The 23,505-nt window shown below is 41.7% G+C and overlaps 1 protein-coding gene across 1 annotated transcript; it reads left to right on the top strand.

Moving 5' to 3' along the window:
* The first annotated feature begins 1,031 nt into the window (after positions 1-1,031).
* LOC149319362 (P2Y purinoceptor 8-like) lies at positions 1,032-22,639 on the top strand. Its single transcript, XM_089508047.1, has 2 exons — positions 1,032-1,264; positions 20,828-22,639. Exon 2 carries the CDS (start codon positions 20,859-20,861, stop codon positions 21,927-21,929), a length of 1,071 nt encoding a protein of 356 aa, XP_089364173.1. The 5' UTR covers positions 1,032-1,264; positions 20,828-20,858; the 3' UTR covers positions 21,930-22,639.
* Positions 22,640-23,505: the final 866 nt, after the last annotated feature.

The raw sequence follows: 23,505 nt of genomic DNA, 5'->3' as shown, positions 1-23,505 counted from the left end.
AGGGCTATCATATCACCCCTTAACCTTCTCTTCTCCAGGCTAGACATCCCCAGCTCCCTCAGTTGTTCCTCATAGGGCATGGTTTCCAGACCCTTCACCATTTTGGTGACCCTCCTTTGGACACGCTCCAGTTTATCAACATTATTTTTGAATTGTGGTTCCCAGAACTGGACACAATATTCCAGGTGGGGCCTGACCAAAGCAGAATAGCGTGGCACTATTATTTCCCTTGATCTAGATACTTTTGTCCCTCCATATTCGCTAGGGTTAGGAGAACAAGACCCCTATGAATATGGAAAACCCGCAAATAACAAAAACACTGTTTTTACCTGAGAGGAATTCATTAATATGTTCTCTCTAGGAACATATTCTCTCTAGGAATCTCTAGGTCCTCCAGTACAACTCTGTGGTCAACTTTAACTAAAAGTTGCACTGAAAGACCATTTGTAGCTACTCCAGTGCCATTCTATGGTCAGTGTATGTTGGACATTGACCACAGAGTTGCACTGGAGGACCAAGAGATTCCTAGAGAGGTGTCATCTCAGGTAAAAACAGTGTTTTTGTTATTTGCGGTTTTTCCATATTCATGGGGGTCTTGTTCCCCTATCCCTAGTGAATATGGAGGGACAACTGTATAGTCATTTGACAAAGGAGCTGTTAAAATGAGCATGCTGTCAGCAACAAGGAAAAGGCATTTCTCCCAACTTCTTCATGTTCATACACAAAAAAGCAGAAGTTGCATAATACTACATACTGTGATTTATATTTATGATGACAGCAAGCTTAGAGTGTGGTGTGACAGTTATGTTAGTAAAAACATCTGGGATATTCCACTTGTGGTTTACACTGCCCTCCTCCCCAGTTTCCAAATGGTAAAATGAGAGGCACCTCCCACTGGTGTACAAAATAAGAAAACATCCTCTCTACACTTTACATTGGACACATAGGACAGTCCCTAAGCAAGAGGCTAAATGGACACGAATCTGACATTAGAAATGGCAATAACCAAAAACTAGTTGTAGAATATTTCAACCTTCCTGGGAATACAGTATAGGATTTACTGGCTGCAGTACTTGAGCAAGGAAATTACAACGGAAGTCTAGAAAGAAAAACAGCTGAATTAAATTTAGTGCTCTTAACTGCCTTTGAGTTGATCTCAACTCATGGTGACCCTATGGATGAGACATTTCCAAGACCTCCTCTCCTTCACTGTTCGGGTCCTGCAGGCTCATGGTCTCCCTGATTGAATCTAACCATCTGGTGTGTAAGTATATCCGCCAATTCCAATCCAGCAGCTGAGGTATGACCAATGAGAATGGGTTCATGGTGCATTACATATATTGAAACAAGAATCGTTGTTACTGCACATATATCAAAAGGAATCTTCTCAGTGAGAGTTCTGAACCCTAGGAAACGGACTTTTGGTAACCAGATTTATCGCTTTTGCCTATCGACATTAACTGACTATTGTAAAGATCAAGCCCTCTGGAAATTTCAGGGCATGATTTGTATTTTTTTTCTGGCTTCTATTACATTCTGCATCTGAAGAAGTGGGTTTATATCTATGAAAACTCATGCTGAAATAAAAACAGGCTAATCTTAAAGGATCTACCACATTCTTTTTCTTACCCCCTCCCTTCCTTCTTAAGAGATAAAGAAATTCACCCTTCTCCAGGATTAGTAGGATAGGTCATGAATGTGATTAGCATGCTTGATGAGCAAAAGGAAGATAATGGGGGTGTTCCCATTCGCCTATAAAGCGGATCATGTTGCGAATTTAAGGGGTTTTGTTTCCATTCAAGCCCGAATTAGATCTGCATTACTCCGGAATTGTTCCCACTGCATTTCGAATCAGAATCGATTTAAATTGTATAAATCGAATTATCAGCCTATAAATTGGTTTAAAATAATAGTAGGTTTTAAAGTGAATTATTTTTGCTCCCGGGGTCCGATTTGTGGTATCCGAATGGGAATGACAAGGGTGTCTGATTCGGGAACCTGGAGATGGGAGGAGCAGCGCTCAAGGGGCTGACCTGGGGGTGTCACCCTCTTTGTTCTCTTTCTGCATTGCCAGCGCCATTTTCTTCAGTTCGCATAGCTTTTACCCCGGTGGATTGCAACCTCCCCTCTGCTCCTCATTCATAGACCGATGTGTGAGGAGAGCCATTGAACACCATTTTAAACTATTATTTTTTATTTTTTCGCCTCTGCCTGAGCAGCAGATGGGCTTTGCAGTACATGCCTGCTTGATCGCCCTCCAGACAGCTCAGGGAGCAATGGGGGAAGCAAAGGGATTTGGGGAAATGGAGGCTCCTTCCAGAGGAACTATGGGAAGACACAGGAGAGCCTGGACACCCAGGGATCTGTGGGGAGGATCGAGCCTTCTCTTCTCTCTTCCCCAAAGAGTCTCTCCCCACTGAATCCCACTGCCTTCTCCTCCTTGATCCAATTTGCCAAGCCTGAGCTTTGGATGCATATTCTCTACCCACTGAACCCCACTGCCTTCTCCTCCTTGATCTGATTTGGCAAACACACACGCACACACACTAGATAGATATAGATAGATAGATAGATATGTTTATACACACACATATGTTTATATATGAATACTCACACACACACACACACACACACACACACACACATATAGGTATATATACACATACATATTTGTGTCTCTCTGTGTGTGAATGCACATATATATACACATATGAATGTATATTGTGTGTGTGTGTGTGTGTATATTTCTAAAGTAAATTATAAAGTAACAACTTTTTTAATTTACAAAAAAAAGCTCATCTGTAGTTCCAAACCCATTGTAGAAATAATACAGTTTGAGACCCCTTAACCTGCCCTGGCTCAGTACTAAGGAATTATGGGAACTGTTGTGTTTGTGAGACATTTATCCTCCTCTGCCAGAGAGTGCTGGTGCCATAATAAACTACCATTCCCAGGATTCCCTAGCACTGAGTTATGGCAGCTAATACGGGGAGACACAGAAGAGGATGAATAGAGGCTCCTTCTAGTCGGGGAGACACAACAGAAGAGTCTTGGATGCAGACCCCCCCCCCCCAAGACTTGTGATGTCTGAAGCCTACACGCTTGATTGACAGCTTGCAGACACAAATGGGAATGGGGAGCAAATTAATCCACTTTAAAATAAAGCGATTTAAAATAAATGGGAACGAAAACAGGGTCTAAATGAATCGAGGTAATTTGCCCCTTTTTGTAATGGAAACGATGGGAAAAATTGAATTATTCCCGGAACATAATCTGAATCAGAATTGCACCAATATAATCCATTTTATCTGCCAAGTGGGAACACCCCCAGTGAAACTTGTGGTTTATAAATGCTTTGACAATGAACAAAATAAACCTCAGGGGACTGTTAGCAGTGCTTATATCTTCATAGAATGATAGAATCATAGAGTTGGAAGAGACCATAAGGACCATCCAGTCCAATCCCTTGCTATGTAGGAACTCAAAATCAAAGCATCCTTGACAGATGGCCATCCAGCCTCTGTTTAAAAACCTCCAAAGAAGGAGACTCTACCACGCCCCGAGGAAGTATTGAGTTATATTGTGGCAGAGCCTTGGTCTGAGAAACTGCCCACCATCCTGTTTAACACATACTCTGGACCACCTGTCCTTGCATTGTTCCAGGTATTTATGAACACCACGTCTAGGGGCCCTTCACCTTGCCCCTCAGGAAGGAGGAGGTTAACCCCTTCTTCACTATACAATTTTTAAATCAAGCCCGAATTGGTAAATGTTTTAACCCCACTGAGGGGACAACTATTGCATGATATTTGCCCCTTCCTTGGAGTAGTTAAGTCAGAGATGACGAACCTTTTGCCTTCCAGATGTATTAGCCTAGAACTTCCATGAACTACAAATAGCATGGCCAGTGGTAAGAAACACTGGGAGTTGTAATCTAAAATTTCTAGTGGAATAAATGTTACCATCGGTCATAGTAGATGAGGCATGTCTAAAGAATAACGTAAGGAGGGCGGTTTGGCCAAGAAATAAGTATGTTTCGGTTCTACACCACTTCTACTCTAATAATAATCAGAGCACCTCTCCTTTCTGTGGCTAATTTAAATTTTAAAGAGAGAATAAGTTCAATGAATTGTTGTACCCTCCCCAGTCTTCTGGGCTTTAGAAGAGATGGGGAACTTGAGTCATTGTCTTTGTAGTTTATGTATGTATGAACAAAACTAAAACAGCAAAGGAAGTGGGTGTTTTGTAATATGCCATGCACTGTACATCAAGAAACTGGAGAAAAAAATGAATGCAGTTTGACAAAAATTCAGCGTGTCAGATGTGGATGCATAATCAGGTAGATGAAACCTACTTAATCTCTTTTTAGCAAATATTTTGTTTTTATTATGCAATATTGTTTTCCATTGCTAAAGTTTTATTTAGCTTAACATTAAAATGATTGTAAGGGTCTATAATGTTGCCCAAGCAAGCTGATTTGGAGTTCAAGCTAAAATATTTAAATGCATATAGTGAATATTTATGGACGGTAAGGCAAGTGCTACATTTAAATTTTCCTTACTTGGTTACTATGTGGGTCACCACATGTAGTAATGTTGTTGTTGGTGGTGGTGATGGTGTCATAAATTTATCTTTACCTAACTACACTAGCACTAAAGTGCCAGCATTCATGGTCAGTCCAATCATTAGACAGAGTAAGATTCTGGATATCACAAAAGGATGGAAAATTGTTAGCTATTTATTTTGTTTCTATTGTATTTTTACTGAAAGGAGAAGTGCTTATGACAATGGTTCTGAAATGATGGGGTGAAACCCCTGAGGGAGTTTGATCTTGGAGGCCATTATCTATCCTTCCCCTCCTCTTCCCACATGTGTTGAGTTAAATATTGGATTTACTTAAATCTGTTCTAATTCAAACAATGTTATTTACATATAAAATGTTAAGACATGAATATACATGAATGTGTGAATGAAAATACTCAGACTAAATAAACAGAATATTTTTATTCATATACTATGTCAACTGGGTGTGTGTGATTCCATGTAGGTTAAATGGAGTCCCAAGCATAAAAAGTTTGAGTACCACTGGTTTATGGGATTTTGCAACATACAGAGAAATAATTTGCTTCATATAGCAAAATTTTATGATATAGTTATTTATTATCTATTCAGAGATCAGAGACTCAGGTTTATTCTTAACCATTAAACCATTTCCCCCTACACTGTTAACAACTTGCTTGGGTTATTATCATATTTTCATTGGGTTTTTTAAAAAAACTGTTACAGAGTGGGTTCTTTCTTGGATTCATATTTCTGCACTATAGGTCTAAAGAAATACTTTACTCCCCTCCCTCTAAAGTTTAACAATATTTAAGCCCAAAGTTATATGGCTCTTCTCTGTCATTTAAAGCATTCCAAAAAGTAGGTTCTTATTTAAACTTTAGTTTTACTACTATTCAAAGAACATGGGATTGGAGATCTGAACTGTATGTGCCACCCCCATACTCTTCTGCTCTTGACATCTGTCCATTTCATGTGAAGGACTGAGGGAAAGCTCCAGGGATGTTGTTGTTGTTGTTGTTAATTAATATTCCACTTTCTGCTATAATTGGATTCAAAGTAGAGCTATACAATTAATGATAAAATAGAATACAAAAGTGAGTATTAAAATAGAATTAAACTGTTACAGTATTAAAATGCATTACTCATCAGAAGAATAAAATGCTGCTGAAAAAAATGAAAGTGCTTAAAAATTGTATACTTTAAACAATACAACACCCCCAGTCCATTCTTTAAAGACTTTCTATTTTAAAAACCTGTCTGAATAAAATGTCTTAGCCTGTGGACAGAAGGACAACAAGGAGAGGGGCATTCTGGCCTGTTTCTCGAAGAACAGGTGTGTGTGTGGGTGGGGGGGGGGGAGCTGGGCAGCCCCATCAGATGTCAGCAATAGCAACTACATTTCTATACCGCTTATCAATGAACTTAAGCACTCTATAAGCGGTTTACAATGTGTAAGCCAATCACCCTCAACAAGCTGGGTACTCATTTTAGCGACCTCAGAAGGATGCAAAGCTAAGTCAGCCTTGAGCCTCTGGTTCATACTGAACTTACAACCTTGTGGTTTTTGAGTGAGTGGTTGCAGTACAGGCATTTAACCACTGCACCACCAGGGCTCCATTAATATTCACTTTTGAAGAGGGAAATTCACTTTGGTAGAGGCTTGAGTAACCTTTGGGCTGTGTTCACCAATATATACCAGTATTAACTGGGAGGACTCCAGATTTAGATTGAATTGGGTTGGATTGAAAGAGGTTTTATTCAGAAAAATGCAGAGTGCAACCACACACACAAGATAGCAGTTCAACTAACACAGCATACAGAGCTAACAAAAATGGAAATATGGAAAGGGGATAGCAGTGTTTTTAGTGGCTGCAGTGTGATTATAATTACCTATCCAAGGAGAAGACTCTGGAAAGCTGGAGAGGCTCGGACTAGGAGATCTGGGAGCAACACAGAACATATGGAGAGGTCTATGCCAGCTGTATGCTAGCTGTGTGCTCAGAGGTTAGGTTTTGAAACCATATTTATACCTTAAAACCAGCCTTAGGCGATGGACTGCCCTGAAAGGGCGGGCTGGAGCCGCCCGTTTTTACTCCTGATGGAGGCTGCAGCAAGCAAATGGCGCGGCCTCCGTCAGAACTAAAAAGAACCCGCTGAAAGCAAGTTCTTTTTAGTCAGCTCAGAGGGTGCCATGAGTGCGCCAATGTCGCACTTGCACGCAGTGATGACATGTGCACGGTGCAGCAACATTTAGACACTGCGACATGCTTGCGTCGTCATGGTGGCCCCCATATGGACGGGTCCGAGCCATGCTGGCGCGGCTGGCATGCGGTAGGGCTCGGGAGCATGTGGTTGCTCCACACTCCCCAGCCCTAAAATCGGCCCCAGACAGCCACTTTCCGGGCCAAAGAGCCAAAACACACTGCAGAAATAATCCAGTTTGAGATCCCTTTAGCTGCCCTGGCTCAATGTTAGTGTATTATGGGAACTATAGTTTTGTGAAACATTTAGCTTTCTCTGTCAGAGAGGTCTGGTGCTACAACAAACTATAATTTCAAGAATTCCCTAGCACTGAGCCAGGGCAGTTAAAGTGGCCTTGAACTGGATTATTTCTATAGTGGCTCAAAGACTGAATTTTGGCTCAAAGACTGAATTACTTGTCCTAGGAATTAACAATGGGATTCCGGACTGGTTAATGGTTTTAACCAAGGCTGTGACTGGATCGGGATATCCCTGAGATGGGTGGATGGAGAAGTGTGGTTGGGAACACAATGGGAGTAGACAGAGGGAGATTGGATAACTCATTGGGTGCAAAAAGATCCTTTGGCGGTTTATAGACCGCCCAAAAAGGGCGGTCTGCCGCCACCTCCGTTTCCGCCGCCAGGAAGCCTCAGCCTCCAAACGGCTTCTTTTTGCGGCACAGTAATGGCGCCAATGGTGCACTTGCGGTGTCATTTCCATGCCGCAATGTGTGGACTCTAAGCGTCCACTACATCAAAATGGCGGCGCCCATGTAAAAAGGGTGCCGCCATTTTGTACGTGCTCGGCATGTACTAGGGTTAGGCCATTCGGAAAGGACACCCTTTCGTAACCCTAGTACATGCCGAGCACGTACTATTGGTGCATCTGGAACATGCCTTTGTTTTAAGTTTAGAAGAAATGCAGATTACTTGGGGGAATGAAGGAGCAATTTAGAGTTGATGGTTTTGTTTACCTGGATGTACACTTGCCTTGGGGAAAATTATCCTTTTTTCCTGGGAACCCGACCTGGTGTTACTGAAAGGTCACAGATCTCTCAGACATGTATGAGGACCTCCAAATACAGATGCAGGGTATGCAATACTGCTTAACAGGCCTTCTTGGGCCAGGGAGTTTCAGAGTCTAGGTGCAGCCATCAAGAAGGCCCTCTCTCGTGTCCCTACTAACTGTGCTTGTAGTGGTGGTGTGACTGAGAGAAGGGCCTCTCCTGAGGACCTCAGAGCCCAGACTGGCTCATACAGGGAGATAAGGTAAGATAGGTAGCCTGGACCTGAACATACATTCACCTGAATGTGTTTAGAATCTCCTCAGTGACTCAAAACTCTGTGAAATCAGGGGTCCTCTTGTGGAGAGGACTTGATGGTATAGCTCCTAGTGGATTGTCAGGGACAGTGTGCCAATGATAAGGACCAATGGGGTGGCATCATTCAGAGTCCAACCATGTAATGTTTTTGGCCTGGAGGGGACACCTTCTAATCTGAGAAGAGCCTTGGTGGCCACATTCTAACAGTGAGTGAACCAAAAAGCTTGGGGTGAGGCCAAGCACAAATTAATCTGAGCCACAGCAAAGTAGGTAGAGCAGATGGTGTTCTTACCAATTTGGACAATTTTCACAACTCAGTTCTAAGCATGCCAAGTCAGCAGGAATCCCCAATGCAAAAGCTTTTCTGCCTGTATAAGGCAGTCATGCTAGTCACTACACTGGCTCCAAGGCACAGCTCATCTCCACAGCATACCTTTAAATGCCATCAAAGGATGCATCTACACTGTAAAAATAACACAGTTTGACACCACTTTAAGTGCTGTAGATCCATCCTATGGAATCCCAGGATTTGTAGTTTTACAAGTTCCAGAGCACAGGGACAGCCACTGAAAAGACCCTCTCCCATATTCCCATTCCTATGAGTGTGGTGGGGCAGAGAGAAGGGCCTCCCCAGCAGATATCAGAGCACATGTTGGTTTCTAAAGGAGAATATGGTCCTTCACATAACCTGGACCCCAGCTGTGTAGGACTTTAAAGGTCATAAGCAACACTGAATTTTGCCTGGAATGAACTGGCAGCCCTTGGAGTTGTTGCCTTGTTTTAATGAGGCATTAGCCACACTCTGTACACACTCAGCCAGTCCCCCTCTAGTTTAATAAGTCAGGAAGGGCAAATGGTGGTTTTGCTGTGTTAAGAGTCCAAGTTCCTCTTGCTTATTTCCCATATTCTGTGCATTAGTACAGATGTCATTCCTTCTAGCTGCTCTGCAAACGCTTTGATAATGGGACAGGAGCGAGATGCCTCAATGACGATTAAATCATGGGAGGCAAGCATGATTGGCTATCACACCCGCATTCTTCTGTGTGATAATCGCCTATATAGTACTTTTTTGTGGTTTAGAGTAATAAACCAGCTGTGTGCTTTCCTGGTGACATCCAAATTAGATTAGATTATTATAACATGTGGTACAATGTTAAGAAACTACAGTTGGCTCAAAGTACCATGATTTAAGAGAGGCTTGCTCTGTGTCTTGTATGAATAAGTCCAGTTCTGTTCTATCTTCATTGTTTAATTAATTTGCTTCCATTCAAAGACATAGTCAGGTTAGTCTGGAAAATCAGTATGCAAAGGTTGCACCTTTGAGACTAACTGAGAGAAAGAAGTTTGTAGCCTAAGCTTTTGTAGACTTAAGTCTGCTTCATCAGATGTATGGAGCGAAATGTCTATGGACATTCATTTATACCCCTGAATGAACAGTTGTATGTGTGATGATCAGATCACAAGTTTATAAATATCTTTCCATAAGCACTTCAGTCCATGCATCTGATGAAGCAGAGTAAGAAGCTTATCGTACACATTTCCCCCCTATTATGGGAATGGGAAAGGGACACTCAGGACCACACGTGACCGAGAAAAAACGGATTTTACCACACACCAAAGTGTCCTCAAAATGGCCCCATTCCATTCCCTGGCCCCAAGCCATCCCCATTCACTGCTGAGGTGCGCCATTTTGCTTGACCTGAACATTTAATGCCCCTCAGCACTGAATGGGGATGGCTTGGGGACAGGTATCAGAATGGGGCCATTTTCGGTCACGTCAGCCCTGAGTGTCCCCTTCCCATAATGGAAAAAAACAATGTGTGTGATATGCTTCTAAGTGCTTGATCAGCTGATGCTACAAACTTCCTACTCTCAGGGGCGAAATAGGCTGTTCCAAAGGGGCAGCATGACAGAGCCCCTGAGATAGTTAGGTGGGTGCCATGGCAACCACACGCCACAGCCTCCCTGCAGCTTTTTTGCCAGGGCTTTTTTTGTATAAGGTTTCTAGGCTATGCAATGTTCGGATTAACTGAATTTCCTCCATCACTGCTTGATTTTGGGCTCTCATTGTTAGCTGCCCTTGAGCTGACCTTGTGGATGGGACCCCTCCAAGCTCTCCCTGATTGAGTCTAACCATCTGGCATGTGGTCTTCCTCTCTCTCTACTGCCTTCTATCTTTCCCTGGCATCATGGTCTTTTCTAATGATTCATGCCTTCTCATGATGTGGCCAAAGTAAGACAGTCTCAATTTAATTAGCTCTCTACACCCTAATTTTTTTCCAGCAAAATTTTTGTTAGAACTTTGAAAAGCTACTTGGACTACAGTTTCTAGCTACTTGTTGGGAGTGCATTGATTGTGGTGGCTGGGGATTCTGGGAGTTGTCATCCAAAACGTGATGTTTCTAAGTTCTGTGAAGTCGAAGGCTTTCATGGCCGGCATCCATAGTTTTTTGTGGGCTTTTCAGGCTATGTGGCCTTGTTCTAGCAGAGTTTCTTCCTGACATTTTGCCAGCATCTTCAGAGAATGTTTGCCTGGAAAGGACTTGGCTATATATATTGTGTGATCTGGAAAGGCAGGAGTGATTTGCATGTGTTTTGTTGGTTGCTAATGGCAGTCCTCAGTGTGTGAGGGTCTGCACAAGTAGACTAATGTCTGCTTGATTAGTGCTCATTGTCTGCGGGGAAAATCCCTGACCCTGGGAGATTTCTCATTTGCATTTGTCTTTATCTTGCTATCTTTCAGAACTGGTAGCCAAACCTTGTTTACTTTAAGGGATTCCTCTTTCCTGTTGAAATTGTCCAGGTGTTTGTGGATTCAATGGCTTCCCTGTGCATCCTGAAATGGTAGTGGTTGGCATGGTCCAGAACTTCAGTGTTTTCAAACAGTATTTTATGCCCAGGATGGTTTGTGGCATGTTCTGCTACTGCTGATTTTTCTGGCTGGCTCAGTCTGCAGTGTCTCTCGTGTTCCTTGATTCTTGTTTGCACACTACGTTTGGTGGTCCCTATGTAGACTTGTCTGCAGCTGCATGGTATGCGGTAAACTCCTGTGGCTGTGAGAGTCTCTCTGGTCCTTGGCTGAGCAAAGCATTTGCTGGATTTTCTTCGTCGGTTTGCAAACCATTTGCAGGTTGTGCTTCCTTACCACTTTGCCTATTCTGCCTGTGACTCCTTTGATGCATGGTAAAAATACCTTCCCTTTGGGTGGCTGCTTGTCTTCACTCCTCTGGGTTTTTCTGGGCTTGACAGCCCTTCTGATGTCTGAGCTGGAATAACCATTAGCCTGTAGAGCCCAGTCTAGGTGCTGAAGATGAACTGAAGTTCCACAGCCTGGGAGCAGCCACAGAGAAGACTCTCTCACAAGTGGTCAGCAATCTGCAGATCTTAATGTACACCCTGGCTTATATAAGTAGATACAGTCTTTCACATAGTCTGGACACAAGCCTTATAGGGCTTTAAAGCTCAAAGCCAGCACTATGAATTCTGCCAAGAAACAGACAATCCAGCTGTTTCAATGGAAGAGGTGTCACATGTTCCCGACACCCAGCCCTGGTCAACAGCCTGGCTGCAGCATTTTAGAGTCGCTGAAGTGTCCGAACAGTTTTCAAAGGCAGCCCCAAATAGAGTGTGTTACAGTAGTATAGATGAGATTTTAACAAGGCATGTGTCATCATAGCCAAATATGACTTTTTAAGGAATCGGCATAGCTGGCACACTAGTTTTAACTGTGCAAATGTAGTCCTGGGTACTGCTATGACCTGGGTCTGAGTCAAGGAGCACATCCAAAATGTAAACCTTAGATTTTTGAGGAAATGTAACCCCATCCACCATAGGCTGAATGCCCCATGCTATTAAATAGTTACATGAAACTACTAGGAGAGGTCATCCAGAGTTTTGGGGTTCAGTGTCATCAATATGCTGATGACATACAATTCTATCTCTCATTTCTAGTGTCTGCTTGTCAGTAACGAACTGGATGAGGGTGAACAAATTGAAACTTAATCCAGACAAGACGGAGGTGGTCCTGGTCAGTCCGAAGGCAGATCAGGGAATATGGATCCAGCCTGTGTTAAATGGGGTTACCCTCAGGTTCGCAGTTTGGGGCTACTCCTGGACTCAGCTCTGAACCTGGAGGTCTAGGTCTCTGCAGTGATCAGGAGTGCTTTTGCACATTTAAAACTTGTGTGCCAAGTGGTACATGGACTATTGTAACACGTTGTACTTGAAGAGTGTTCAGAAACTCCAGCTGGTCCAAAGAGCTGCAGCCAGGTTACAGCGATCCTGTTAAAACAGCCCCCGCTGCCACTTTGTTTCCAAACATAATTCAAAGTGCTGATTAAGACCTATAAAGCCCTAGATGGCTCAGGTCCAGGATATTTGGCAGATCGTATTTCCTTGTATTTACCAGCCCAGGCTCTGAGATCTCCAGGAGAGGCCTTTCTCTCAGTCCCATCATCATCACAAGCATGGCTGGTGGGGAAGTGAGAGAGGGCCTTCTTGGTGGTTGCCCCTAGGCTTTGGAACTCCCTTCCAGGGGAAACCAGAATGGCCCCCTCTTTGTTCTTTTGCTAGCAAGCGAAAATCTTTTTGTTTAGACAGGTATTTAAAACAGAAAGCTTTTAAAGAATGTCCTGAGGGTGGTGTATTGTTATAATGTGTGTGGTTTTTAAGTGCTTTTATCTTTTTTATTGTATTCTATGTTCAACAAATGATCTATTTTCATATTGTAATAGTTTAATTCCATTTTAATTATCACTTTTGTAAATTTTTAATTGCATTTTTGTACGTTTTTGGACTATGGGCTGCTTTAGGTCCCAGTTTTGGGGGAAAACCAGGATACAAATTAATATAATATAATATAATATAATATAATATAATATAATATATAAAAGGAAATATATATATATTTTTCTCTTCCTAATGTTGATTAAACATAACTATATAAAGTAACTTTTCTGATTATAATTATTATACATATACTTCTTCATCTTTTTCAAATCTACCAACTGTAAATACCTACAGTTAAAATATTATTCTCTTTTCTCTGCAAAAGCCAATTAAAGATTTCCAGTCCTTCAGGAATGTCACCAGTGTTTTCTTTCTCTAATCAGTGTTGTTAATTTGTTCATTTCAGCCTACTCCGTTATTTTCAGATACCAGTCCTCTTTCGTTGGTATTACTGTATTTTACCACTTTTGTGTGTACTGTTGCTGCAGTGGTCATGTTTCTACGTTATATTTGTGATACCTCCTGCTCCTAATGTGTCTTTAGGTGTGTGCATGTGTGATGTGTGTATGTGTGTTTTCTAATATATTTTCCTGGCTTTTGTATTACTGTAGGCCCTTGGTATCCACTGGAGTTTGGTTCCAGGACACCCTGTGGATACCAAAATCTATGGATGCTCAAGTCCCTTTAAATACAATGGCTTAGTAACATAGTGTCCTTTATATAAACCAGCAAAATCAAGGTTTGCTTGTTGGAAATTTTTAAAAAAATTCAAGCTGTCGGTTGAATTGGTGGATATAGAATCCATGGATACAGAGGTCTGACTGTACAGCACGCCCACACCAAAAGCGGGCTTGCCATGTGTAGACTTGGGGTCACATGTACAGCGAGCCCTAATATGGTGAATGGGGCGTGCGCCTGTGGTGCACGCCGCAGGGATGCACCTTATTCAAATGAATGGGGCTTGATCTTACGTGGAATTTGCCTTTCGCCGGCGGGGCTGGAATGGATCCCCTGTGTAAGGCAAGGGCACACTGTATTTGATAGTTATATTTCACTCTTTTATGTAAAGGGGTAGGATAACAATATTGTAAATAGATAAATGGTGCTCCAAAGTGATCCGGAGGAGAGATGCTTCATTCTTCCTAATGGCTGAGTTGGCTCTTGTGGTAACCATAGCCAGCCATTTGAGAATGCATAGATTCTTCATGCACACAGATAGGACTTTAGCACACATGACTTTTTAGCTGCAAAAATAAATATAAATAAACAAATAAATAAATAACTTTTATTTCTTTCCCCTCTCTCCTCAAGACAGCGTACAACGTTAAAATACAAAACACAATTTTTAAAAAATAAAATGAAATATATATCAAAACATAGAAGTGTGATAATTTATTTATTTCATAGCACTTTTGGTGCTGCCTTGTCTTCCAATTGTGGTTAGCCCACACTTTGCTATTAATAGGGAAAACTTGTCAATAAGCTCCCTATCACGCTGGTATAGTGCTAATCAACAGGCGTGGTAATTTATCCTGTGGCGTTATGGTGTTAGTGTCTCCTCCTCTTCCCCACTTCCCTGTCCACTTCACAATTCCATAACAGCAAGTTTTTTTTTTTACTCTTTTTGTTTGTTTTACTTACTTTCTTATTTTACTTACTTTTTTCCTTTTTGTTTTTTGTTAAACTACATTGGCACAATTTATGAATTGCATTAAACACACACACACAGAGATGAAAGGCACACTGGATAGGGAATAATGCAGGGAGTCAGGGTTAAGGATGCAGGTGGAAGAGGTTATGTGAGATCAGCAACAGCCTGGTTGCACTAATGGAGGGACATGTGGTAGGAAGTACTCCCAATCCGATATGTATGCACTTCGATTTATCAACATGATCACAGTGAGAATGAGGCTCATGTGCTAAAGTCCTGAATGTGAGGGGTCTGAGGAGACATATGCAACACTGAGATAGTAGCTCTGTACCACACCTGTGCATGTAACTGTACATAATGTACAGCAGTTCTTCTCCACAAAGCCTGAAACACAAAGGGTTGTATTGGTAGAGGGTTTTTCATACTTTATGGCATACGCACATCAATTGTAGTGAAGCCCAGCATGGGAATGGCCTGGCATCTACACACTTTCATTGTCACTTAGGCTATTGCAGTGCTTCTCAAATAGTGGGGCGGGCCCCCCAGGGGGGGCACGAGGCTCCGTAAAGGGGGGCGCGAGGCTCAGGATACAGTGTTATGCAGAGGTGTACTTATAACAATTTTATAGACAAATGATACTATTCACAGTCGCGCGGGGGGCGCGAAATGTTTTCTTCTTCCTGGGGGGGCATGACAGAAAATAATTGAGAAGCACTGGGCTATTGTAACATGGCAGAAATAGAGCCATTTGATACCATTTTAACTGTCATGGCTCCTGCCTGTGGAATCCTGGGATTTGCAGTTTGGTGAGTCACCAGCACTCTTTGGCAGAGAAGGCTAAAGACCTTGGAAAACGACAAATCCCAGAATTCCACAGGATAGAGCCATGTCAGTTAAAGGGGTGTCAAGCAGCTTTATTTCTGCAGTGTGGATCCACCTGTAGACTTTACAGAAGAATGTGTGATTGATTATCAATTATTGTAACAGGAGTTCCCACTCTCTGTTCTACTTGCAGCACCTAGCTGATTCAACTTTTGGAAAGTCCCCTCTATAAAAATGCATCACGACACACTTCAGGGAATCACACTCATTACTTTGAGAAAATAAGAATGTGAGAAGCAAACCTCAGCACAAAGCATGCCAGGAAATACGTTGTAAGAGGAAGTGTATGTGTACAAAGAGACCTCTCAGCCTTCTCTCTGAGGGCGTTTGAGTCCCTGGAGAGCAACTGAGCCTATGGAAGCAAGGAACCCTCTTCCTTTCTCACTTGTGAAAGAGCGATGAAGAAAGATGGTCACGCACTGAAGTGTATGTTGCAAGCTAGTTCCTGCTGCCTTTATTTTTTATTATTTTTTTGTGACTTGCAACAGGAAAAAACTGTTTCCTAACATAATTAAGTCAGACACATTCCTCACATAGCCATCATCAAATATATGGTGAAAGACAAAAAGCACACAAGCAATTTGCTCCATTTTCTTCCCTAAACTCCAGCCTCCATATTAGATAGGTTGCATGTGAGCCTACATTTAAGCCAGGGTTTAGAACATTAGTAGAAAGAATTATTTCATTTTGATCATTGTTAGCAAGCTCCAAAAAAAATAATCTGCTTTGTTAGCATTAGTGGGGCCATTTAGGTTCATATGGACAATGGTTACCTTTGCTGACAATTCTGGTTTTGAAGTTTTAGGCCAAGAGCAAGAAGGCAGGGATGCTACAGCCACAGGAAAAAGGGAATAATTTTTGCTCCCTACAGTATCTTCAGCACATTTTTCTGCAAACAAATTTCAATCACACAATTTATTTTCTTCTTATTTCCTCCTCAAAGTGCATGGCTCCCTGAGCAAATTCTCCAGCTTCAAACAGCCCAAACGTCTTCCATTACTTTTTCTTTGAAAAATTCTAGATGACCGGTCTTCTCAAGGCAATTTCAAGCATTATTCTCTCCCCACATTCTGTCATGCATAATTATATTAGCAATAATAAAAGTTTAACAGCTAGAAGGTAGGGTGGAACAAAATAAAGAAAGATGATGAAGGTGAGGATTAATTTGCAGTATTGTTTATGAAATAATCCTTGCACACTCAATAAAAGTTTTGTTGTAGAAGTGAGTACAGATGTATATGGGCCATGTTGCTTTGGCAGAAAATGTAGTATTGCAGGTCTTCTATCCCTGCCCCTTCCTGTGGAAATTCCCCAAGGTCCCTATCCTTTCTCCTTTTCCTCATAGCAACCCAGATACAAACATGAAGACCTGGACCACTGGGAAAGCAAAAGGTACATCCCAGTTTCCTCATCCCATGTTTTCTAGGCCTATGTGAAGTTGGAGGCTTTCACGGCTTGTATACATAGTTTTTGTGGTTTTTTCAGGCCATGAGACCATGTTCTAAAAGAGCTCTTTCCTGACGTTTTGGCCGCAGCTGTGGCTGGCATCCTCAGAGAACACTGGCATGGAAGAGAATGGAGCATATATACTGTTGGTTGAGGGGAAATGATTTGCATGTCAATCTGTGTATTGTTCTGTTGTTGAATGGCCTCAGAGTGTCTATTTAACTAATTATCTATTGTCTGCTGGGAAACCCCCCTCACCCTGGGTGGTTTTCCTTTGCATGGGCTGGGTCTTGATTTTGGGTAGCCAAACTTTCTTTACTTTAAGGATTTCCTATTTCCTGTTGAAGTTGTCCAGGTTTTTTATGGATTTCAATGGCTTCCCTATGCATTCTGACCTGATAGTTGTTGGCATGGTCCAAAATTTCTACAAATGCTGCACTCAGTGAAGTACAGGAGAAACCCTCTCATGGCCACAGGAGTTTACTGCATACTGTGCAGATGCAGAGAAGTCTACATAGGGACCACCAAATGCAGTGTTTAAACACTAATCAAGGAACACGAGAGACACTGCAGACTCAATCAGTCAGAAAAATCAGCAGTAGCAGAACACATTATACACCATCCTGGGCATAAAATGCTGTTTGAAAACAGTGAAATTCTGGGCAACAGAGAACAGGCACCTGTACTTTAAATAACTGTGTATGGAACAAAGATGAAAGAGACAAACTACACCTCCTACAAGGGAAGGAGAGTGGATAGGATACAGGGAGAGTGGATAGGATACAGGTATTTTAGGGAGCAAGAATAAGGGAAACTGGATCATTTCTGCACTCCTCCAAAATGGGTCGCCTTCAGAACCAAAGGATTTACTTCCAAGTAAAGCTGCAGCTTCTACACTGATTATTTTGCAGTGAAATAAAATTTTAATAATAATAATAATAATAATAATAATAATTGGATGGGGGCTCTGACACGGAGGATAGATGTAGATGTGGCTGAAATGGTGAGGACAATGACAGGAGGGTAGATGTAGATGTGGCTGAAATGGATGAGGAGAATGACAGGAGGATAGATGTAGATGCGGCTGAAATGGATGAGGAGAATGACAGGGGGATAGATGTAGATGTGGCTGAAATGGATGAGGAGAATGATAGGAGGGTAGATGTAGATGCGGCTGAAATGGATGAGGAGAATGACAGGGGGATAGATGTAGATGTAGCTGAAATGGATGAGGAGAATGACAGTGGGATAGATGTACATGTGGCTGAAATGGATGGGGGCTCTGACACGGAGGACCCATTTGGATTTGGCTGCCAGGGATGGGAAAATAGAAGGGAGGAAGAAATGTGAAGCCATCATTCCCGTGAGGCTAGCATTCACGTGAAAATGGAACCAGGAAGTGGCCCCCTTCTTCACCCCAGAAGTGCAAAGGTTCACTATGTGTTCAGAGACCCACTGAGCATGTGCAAGGGTGCCAATTAGAATTGGTGACTCTGCATGGTATGTACTGGTGTGATAATTTATTTTGCACTCGCTTCACTTTGCCTCAGGAATGACCACAATTCTGCTCTTCACGTGAGATAATTAATCACATGAATTGCCTTGGACTCAAATTGACTCTATTTCCCCTTCCCTTCGGACTTGCTTTGGATTTTAATTCAAATTTCATGTGTGATAAACTCAATTGTCTTTTTTGCATCCTCTCAACTTGGATGCTGAGCATTGCCTTACAAATCTTTATATAATGTAGGGGAAAGACATCTTGTTCATTTCATCTATGATCCTGTCATCCAACTGCTTCCTCCTCATTTAACTGTTGTGCACCAATACATCTAGAGGCCCACTTCCTACATCAGGTGAGAGGTTCAGATGATACAAAGAGAGGGAAACTGTCAGTGAAGTTGCGTTTGTCTATTTTCAATGGGGACCCAAAGAGTGCCACCTGAGTAAGTGATACAGCCACCCTTTCACCTTCCTTTGTCTACTGTAGGCTGCCAGCATCTAATTTTGTATGGAAACAACCAATAAGGTGGATTAGGAAATCATGGATGGGATGGTTCAGCAGAAGATCTAGCTCAAGATTTATAGACTGGCAAAGTTTTAAAATCTGGGGTAAACAGGGGAAGGGTGTTGTATTTGGCCTGTGCAGAAAAGGCCTTCTTCACCAAGAAAATTCAGTCTACAGTTTTCATTATTGTATTTTTCTATTCCTGAACAAGACATGATAATCCTACAGAAGATTATAACCACGTGTAAACTGATCAATTGATTGTAATAATCAGATACGATAAACTGTCCCAACAGGCACCTAGCAAAGAGGCAGAATCTATTTAAATATAGAAAAAGGTAATTAAGGCGGTTTACAGACCGTCCTTTTGGGGCGGCCTGTACCCACCCCTTTCCCCGCCGGATCGGGGCCTCAGCTGCCACAGCAGCAGCCTCTGAGGCCCCGATCCACTTGGCCCCTTTCTGCTTTGCGTCGCTGACGCAGCCATCTAAAGGCTGCGCCCAGCAACGCAAAGCTGGAAGGAGCTCCATTTCAGAGCTCCTTCCGGCACTGCGGAAAGGGCGCCCAAGGTGCCCTCGCACGGCACCAGCACGTCCATTTGGTGGCGGCGTGGTTGTGACGTCCCAATGGCACTGCCCATGTAGAATGGGCGCCGCCATTTTGTACGTACTAGGTACGTACTAGAGTTAGGGCGTCCGGAAAGGACGCCCTTTCCTAACCCTAGTACGTACCTAGTATGTATTTTGCACGCATCTGGAATGTGCCTAAGTGTGTCTGAGCTAGGGTAGTGTAGTGGTTTTAATGCTGGACCAAGGTTTGAATCCTTGTGCAGCCATGGAAACAGACTGGGTGAGTTTGGGCACATTTCACTCTCTGGGCCTTAGTGGAAGGCAATGGCAAATCTCCTTTGAATAGATCTTGCTAAGAAAACTCTAGAATAAGGTCACCATAAGTCAGAGTTGACTTGCAGACATATAAAAACAACAGTTGTGTGTGTGTGTGTGAGAGAGTGCGTGCGCGCGTGCGCACACACACACACACACACACACACCACGATATCATTTTTATTTGGCTGTAGGAATAAGAGTGGGGCTCCATAACCAGTGAGAGTGACTTTATCTCCAAGTTTATTCAGAGGGTATCTCTCTCATTCATATACAATACCACATTTTGTTTGTGTGGTTTAAATCTAATGGATTTTCCCATGCAGATTAGATCCATTTATTCAATAGAATTTGGTAATTCAATACTTAATATAAGTTCCATTCATTCGCTGGATCTATTCTACCTCCAACTAGAAAATGGCTTTAGGAAGACTATAGAGATTTATTTTAGTCACTTGCTGCTGCTCCATTTGTAACTTTGGGCCCAAACAGACAGGCCAAAATAAAGCTGCTTTGGGTCACTTTGGAGGTATGCTGTTTAAATGACACACATCATTTGGAGCATGGCTTTGGTGCAGCTTCCAGCCTCTTAGGACGCATGCATCATTTAAACAGCATACCTCCAAAGTGACCCAAAGGAGCTTTATTTTGACCTGTCTCTTCGGGCCCTTTCTTCCTATAGGTATCTCTCCCTCCTCTTGTGCAGCTGTATCTTTTAGTGCCACCTCATGTCCATCATCAGTAACTGCAGACTTCTCCAATAGCCATTCTATTTCTCTTTTGGTCTATTGATTTTTCATATGCGATAACAATCTCTCCAAGCTTACCCTGAAGGGACAACCTGGCCCACTTTCAATATATGTCGAATGTACTCCTTTCAATTAATAACACAGGCCTCCTGTGCGAATTACTATCATGAATGATTCTGAGTATTTATATATTTCCATTTTATGCACAGCTGCTCTCTTAGATATTTTTAACTGGACATTTGCCTAAGAAATAATAGCTGAAGAACACATTTAATTATCACATTTCTTACAATGAAGTACAGTTTCATCAACATGTTATTTTTCATTCTTAAAATGTGCTATGTCTCATTTTAGAGCTAAAGCTCCAAGTCTCTTCCAAAGAAGGATGCCCCAAGATATCCCACTTGTCTTGACATCAAGAAGGATTTTGGAATCATCGCCTCTACTGAACAGTGGAAGAAATGTAACAGATGCCACACTGGAGATGCTTCAGAGCTCCGTGTTCAGTTTCATCTTGCCTATCATCTTCTCCATTATCTTCACCATCAGCATTCCTCTCAATTCCATCTCCTTGTGGTTCCTTTGCCGGCACTCAAGACCTTGGACACCCACCATAGTGTTCTGCATTAATCTCACCATTGCTGACTTGTTGTACAGCATGCTCCTCCCATTTCAAATCATTTACCATTTCAAGGATAACACTTGGCCCTTTGGTGAGGTTCTGTGCCGCATAGTCACTGTTTTGTCTTATGGAAACATGCACTGTTCTATTTTAACCATGATGAGCATCAGCATTGAGCGCTATCTGGGGATTGTTCATCCTTTGCGCTACAAGGTCATAAGACCCATTAGAACATCTGTCCTGACTTGCATAGTCATTTGGGCACTTGTCTTACTGCCACTCCTCCCACTCATGCAGAATAATCTGACCATTCGCTTACGAGCTCTGCCAATGGTCACCTGTTTTGATGTTTTGCCAAAAGAAATGTTTACAGAACTGACAGACTTCATCATTTACTTTGGCTCTCTGCTGCTGCTGTTCTTTTTTCTACCTCTGCTTGTCATGGGCTTTTGTTACATCTCCATCATTATAACACTTCTTCATTCCTCTTCCACACAACTCACAGAAAGTAAGAAGCAGACAGTCTATCTGATAATTGTGTTGCTGTTTGTGGTCACTATTTGTTACCTGCCTCACATTGCCATGTCTGTCACTCATTATGTCCTCCTTTACCAAAATGCTACATTTTATGTGGGATATAAAGTATCACTTGCACTTGCTGGCTTTAACTGCTGTTTTGATCCATTAGTTTACTACTTTGGCTCTAAAGAGTTCCGACGAAAGACACAGAGGAAGCTCTGCAGATGTGCAGTTGTTGGTTTTAGTGAAAATACCCCTATTTTTTCAGAATATGATATGCATGCGACACCCATACAACAGGCACCAAAGATATGAGCCACATTGCTCTGGAAATATAACAAACTTTATCATTGCACTGACTTGTTATGAACAAAATTATTAGGAGCTATCTTCAGAACTTCAACAGCAATTTGTACTGCAAAGTTTATCAAGTGGACAATGAACATCATCCATGATATTATATGCATAAAGTAAAGGCAACTGATGTTAAAGTTCCATTGGACTGATGCCATTGATGGACTCCTGTTTGATATTGTATTTCAGTAGTTCTTAAACTCGTGGGAATGATGGACCTCTTTGAGAATCTGGTTGAAGCTATGGTCTTTCTCCTCCCCTCCCCCCATGAAAAATGTACATAAAAATGCATATACAATTTTGCATGGTCTCATCTGAAGAATTTCAATGAATACTTGCCAATATGATTTTTTTTAAACCTTAAAATTCAGCATAATGGGGAAAACACATCCATGGATCCCTATGTCTATGGATGGGCTTTCCTCTCTCTGGCATGGTGAATTTGGGACCTATGAGGAGTCCATGGACTCACTAAGATTAAAAATGTCCTAGTGTTGCTATTTCTTCAGGATGTAGCACATATGAAAGTATTTTGATTAGGGGGGAAATAAATCATTTTTGATTGTACTAAACTGAAAAACAAAATAATCAAAGAAAATATTTGTTCTACTGTGTAAAGCATGTCTGAAATGAAGGTTGCCAACTGTTATATAGCAGGTGCCATTTTTAAGATCCACAGTCATATAGTTCTAATAAAGCAATAAATGTTGTTTCTTTGTTATGATATTAAGTAAAATCAGTTTAATATTATTTGACTGCCTATAGAATGTTCTAGGGATAGCAGTAAGAGCTCAGAACCAGATTACATGCCAGTTTCAATTAACAATTGGCAGTTGTATAGAGATGGAAAAAATACTCAAAAATATTTTTAAATGGTCGAAAAACATGTTTTCAAGTGCTGAGAAATCGCCACAAGAAGACTGATGAGAATCTTTACAGTTTGGGATTTATTCTGTGCAAAATTTGCTTGTGGTTGTTTTGTGCAGAAAATAGCAATTTCTGCATGAAAAATAATATTTCGGTTCATAAATATTAATTTTTACATAGAAAATGCTGTTTTCTGCACAGGAAATGCTGCAATTGTGGATTTATTTTACATACAATTCATAAATAATTGTTTTGCACAGATAGCATTTTCTGCACAGGTAACCGCATTTTTCTGTTTGGAAAATAATATTTCAATGCACAAATATTAATTGTTTAGGACAAAATGATGTTTCCAACACACAAAATGCTGTCATTGGGGGGATTTTTTTTTCTATGAAAAAATTGCACATGGGTGATTTGGATAGAAAACAGCATTTTCTGCACAGGAAACACCATTTTCTATGCAGGAATTAGTATTTATACATTGAGATGCTGTTTCCTGCAAGCACTTGCAAATTTTGCATAGAATAAGTCCTGAATTGCTAATAGCCTTCAAAAACTGTGTAGTTTTTCAAAGACATTCTTGCAGTGGGAAGAAAATTGCAGAAGTCACTCACTGCTACCTTTGAGAAGAAACTTAGAGAGGATTACATCTCTACAGTTTTCCCAT

This window comes from Sceloporus occidentalis, unplaced genomic scaffold (assembly GCF_023333645.1).
Source record: "Sceloporus occidentalis isolate IW3139 unplaced genomic scaffold, rSceOcc1.0.p SCAF_2, whole genome shotgun sequence".
In the NCBI taxonomy this organism is placed as follows: Eukaryota; Metazoa; Chordata; class Lepidosauria; order Squamata; family Phrynosomatidae; genus Sceloporus; species Sceloporus occidentalis.
The sequence above is the reverse complement of the archived record's forward strand: the minus strand, read 5'-3'. Positions and strand labels throughout refer to the sequence as shown.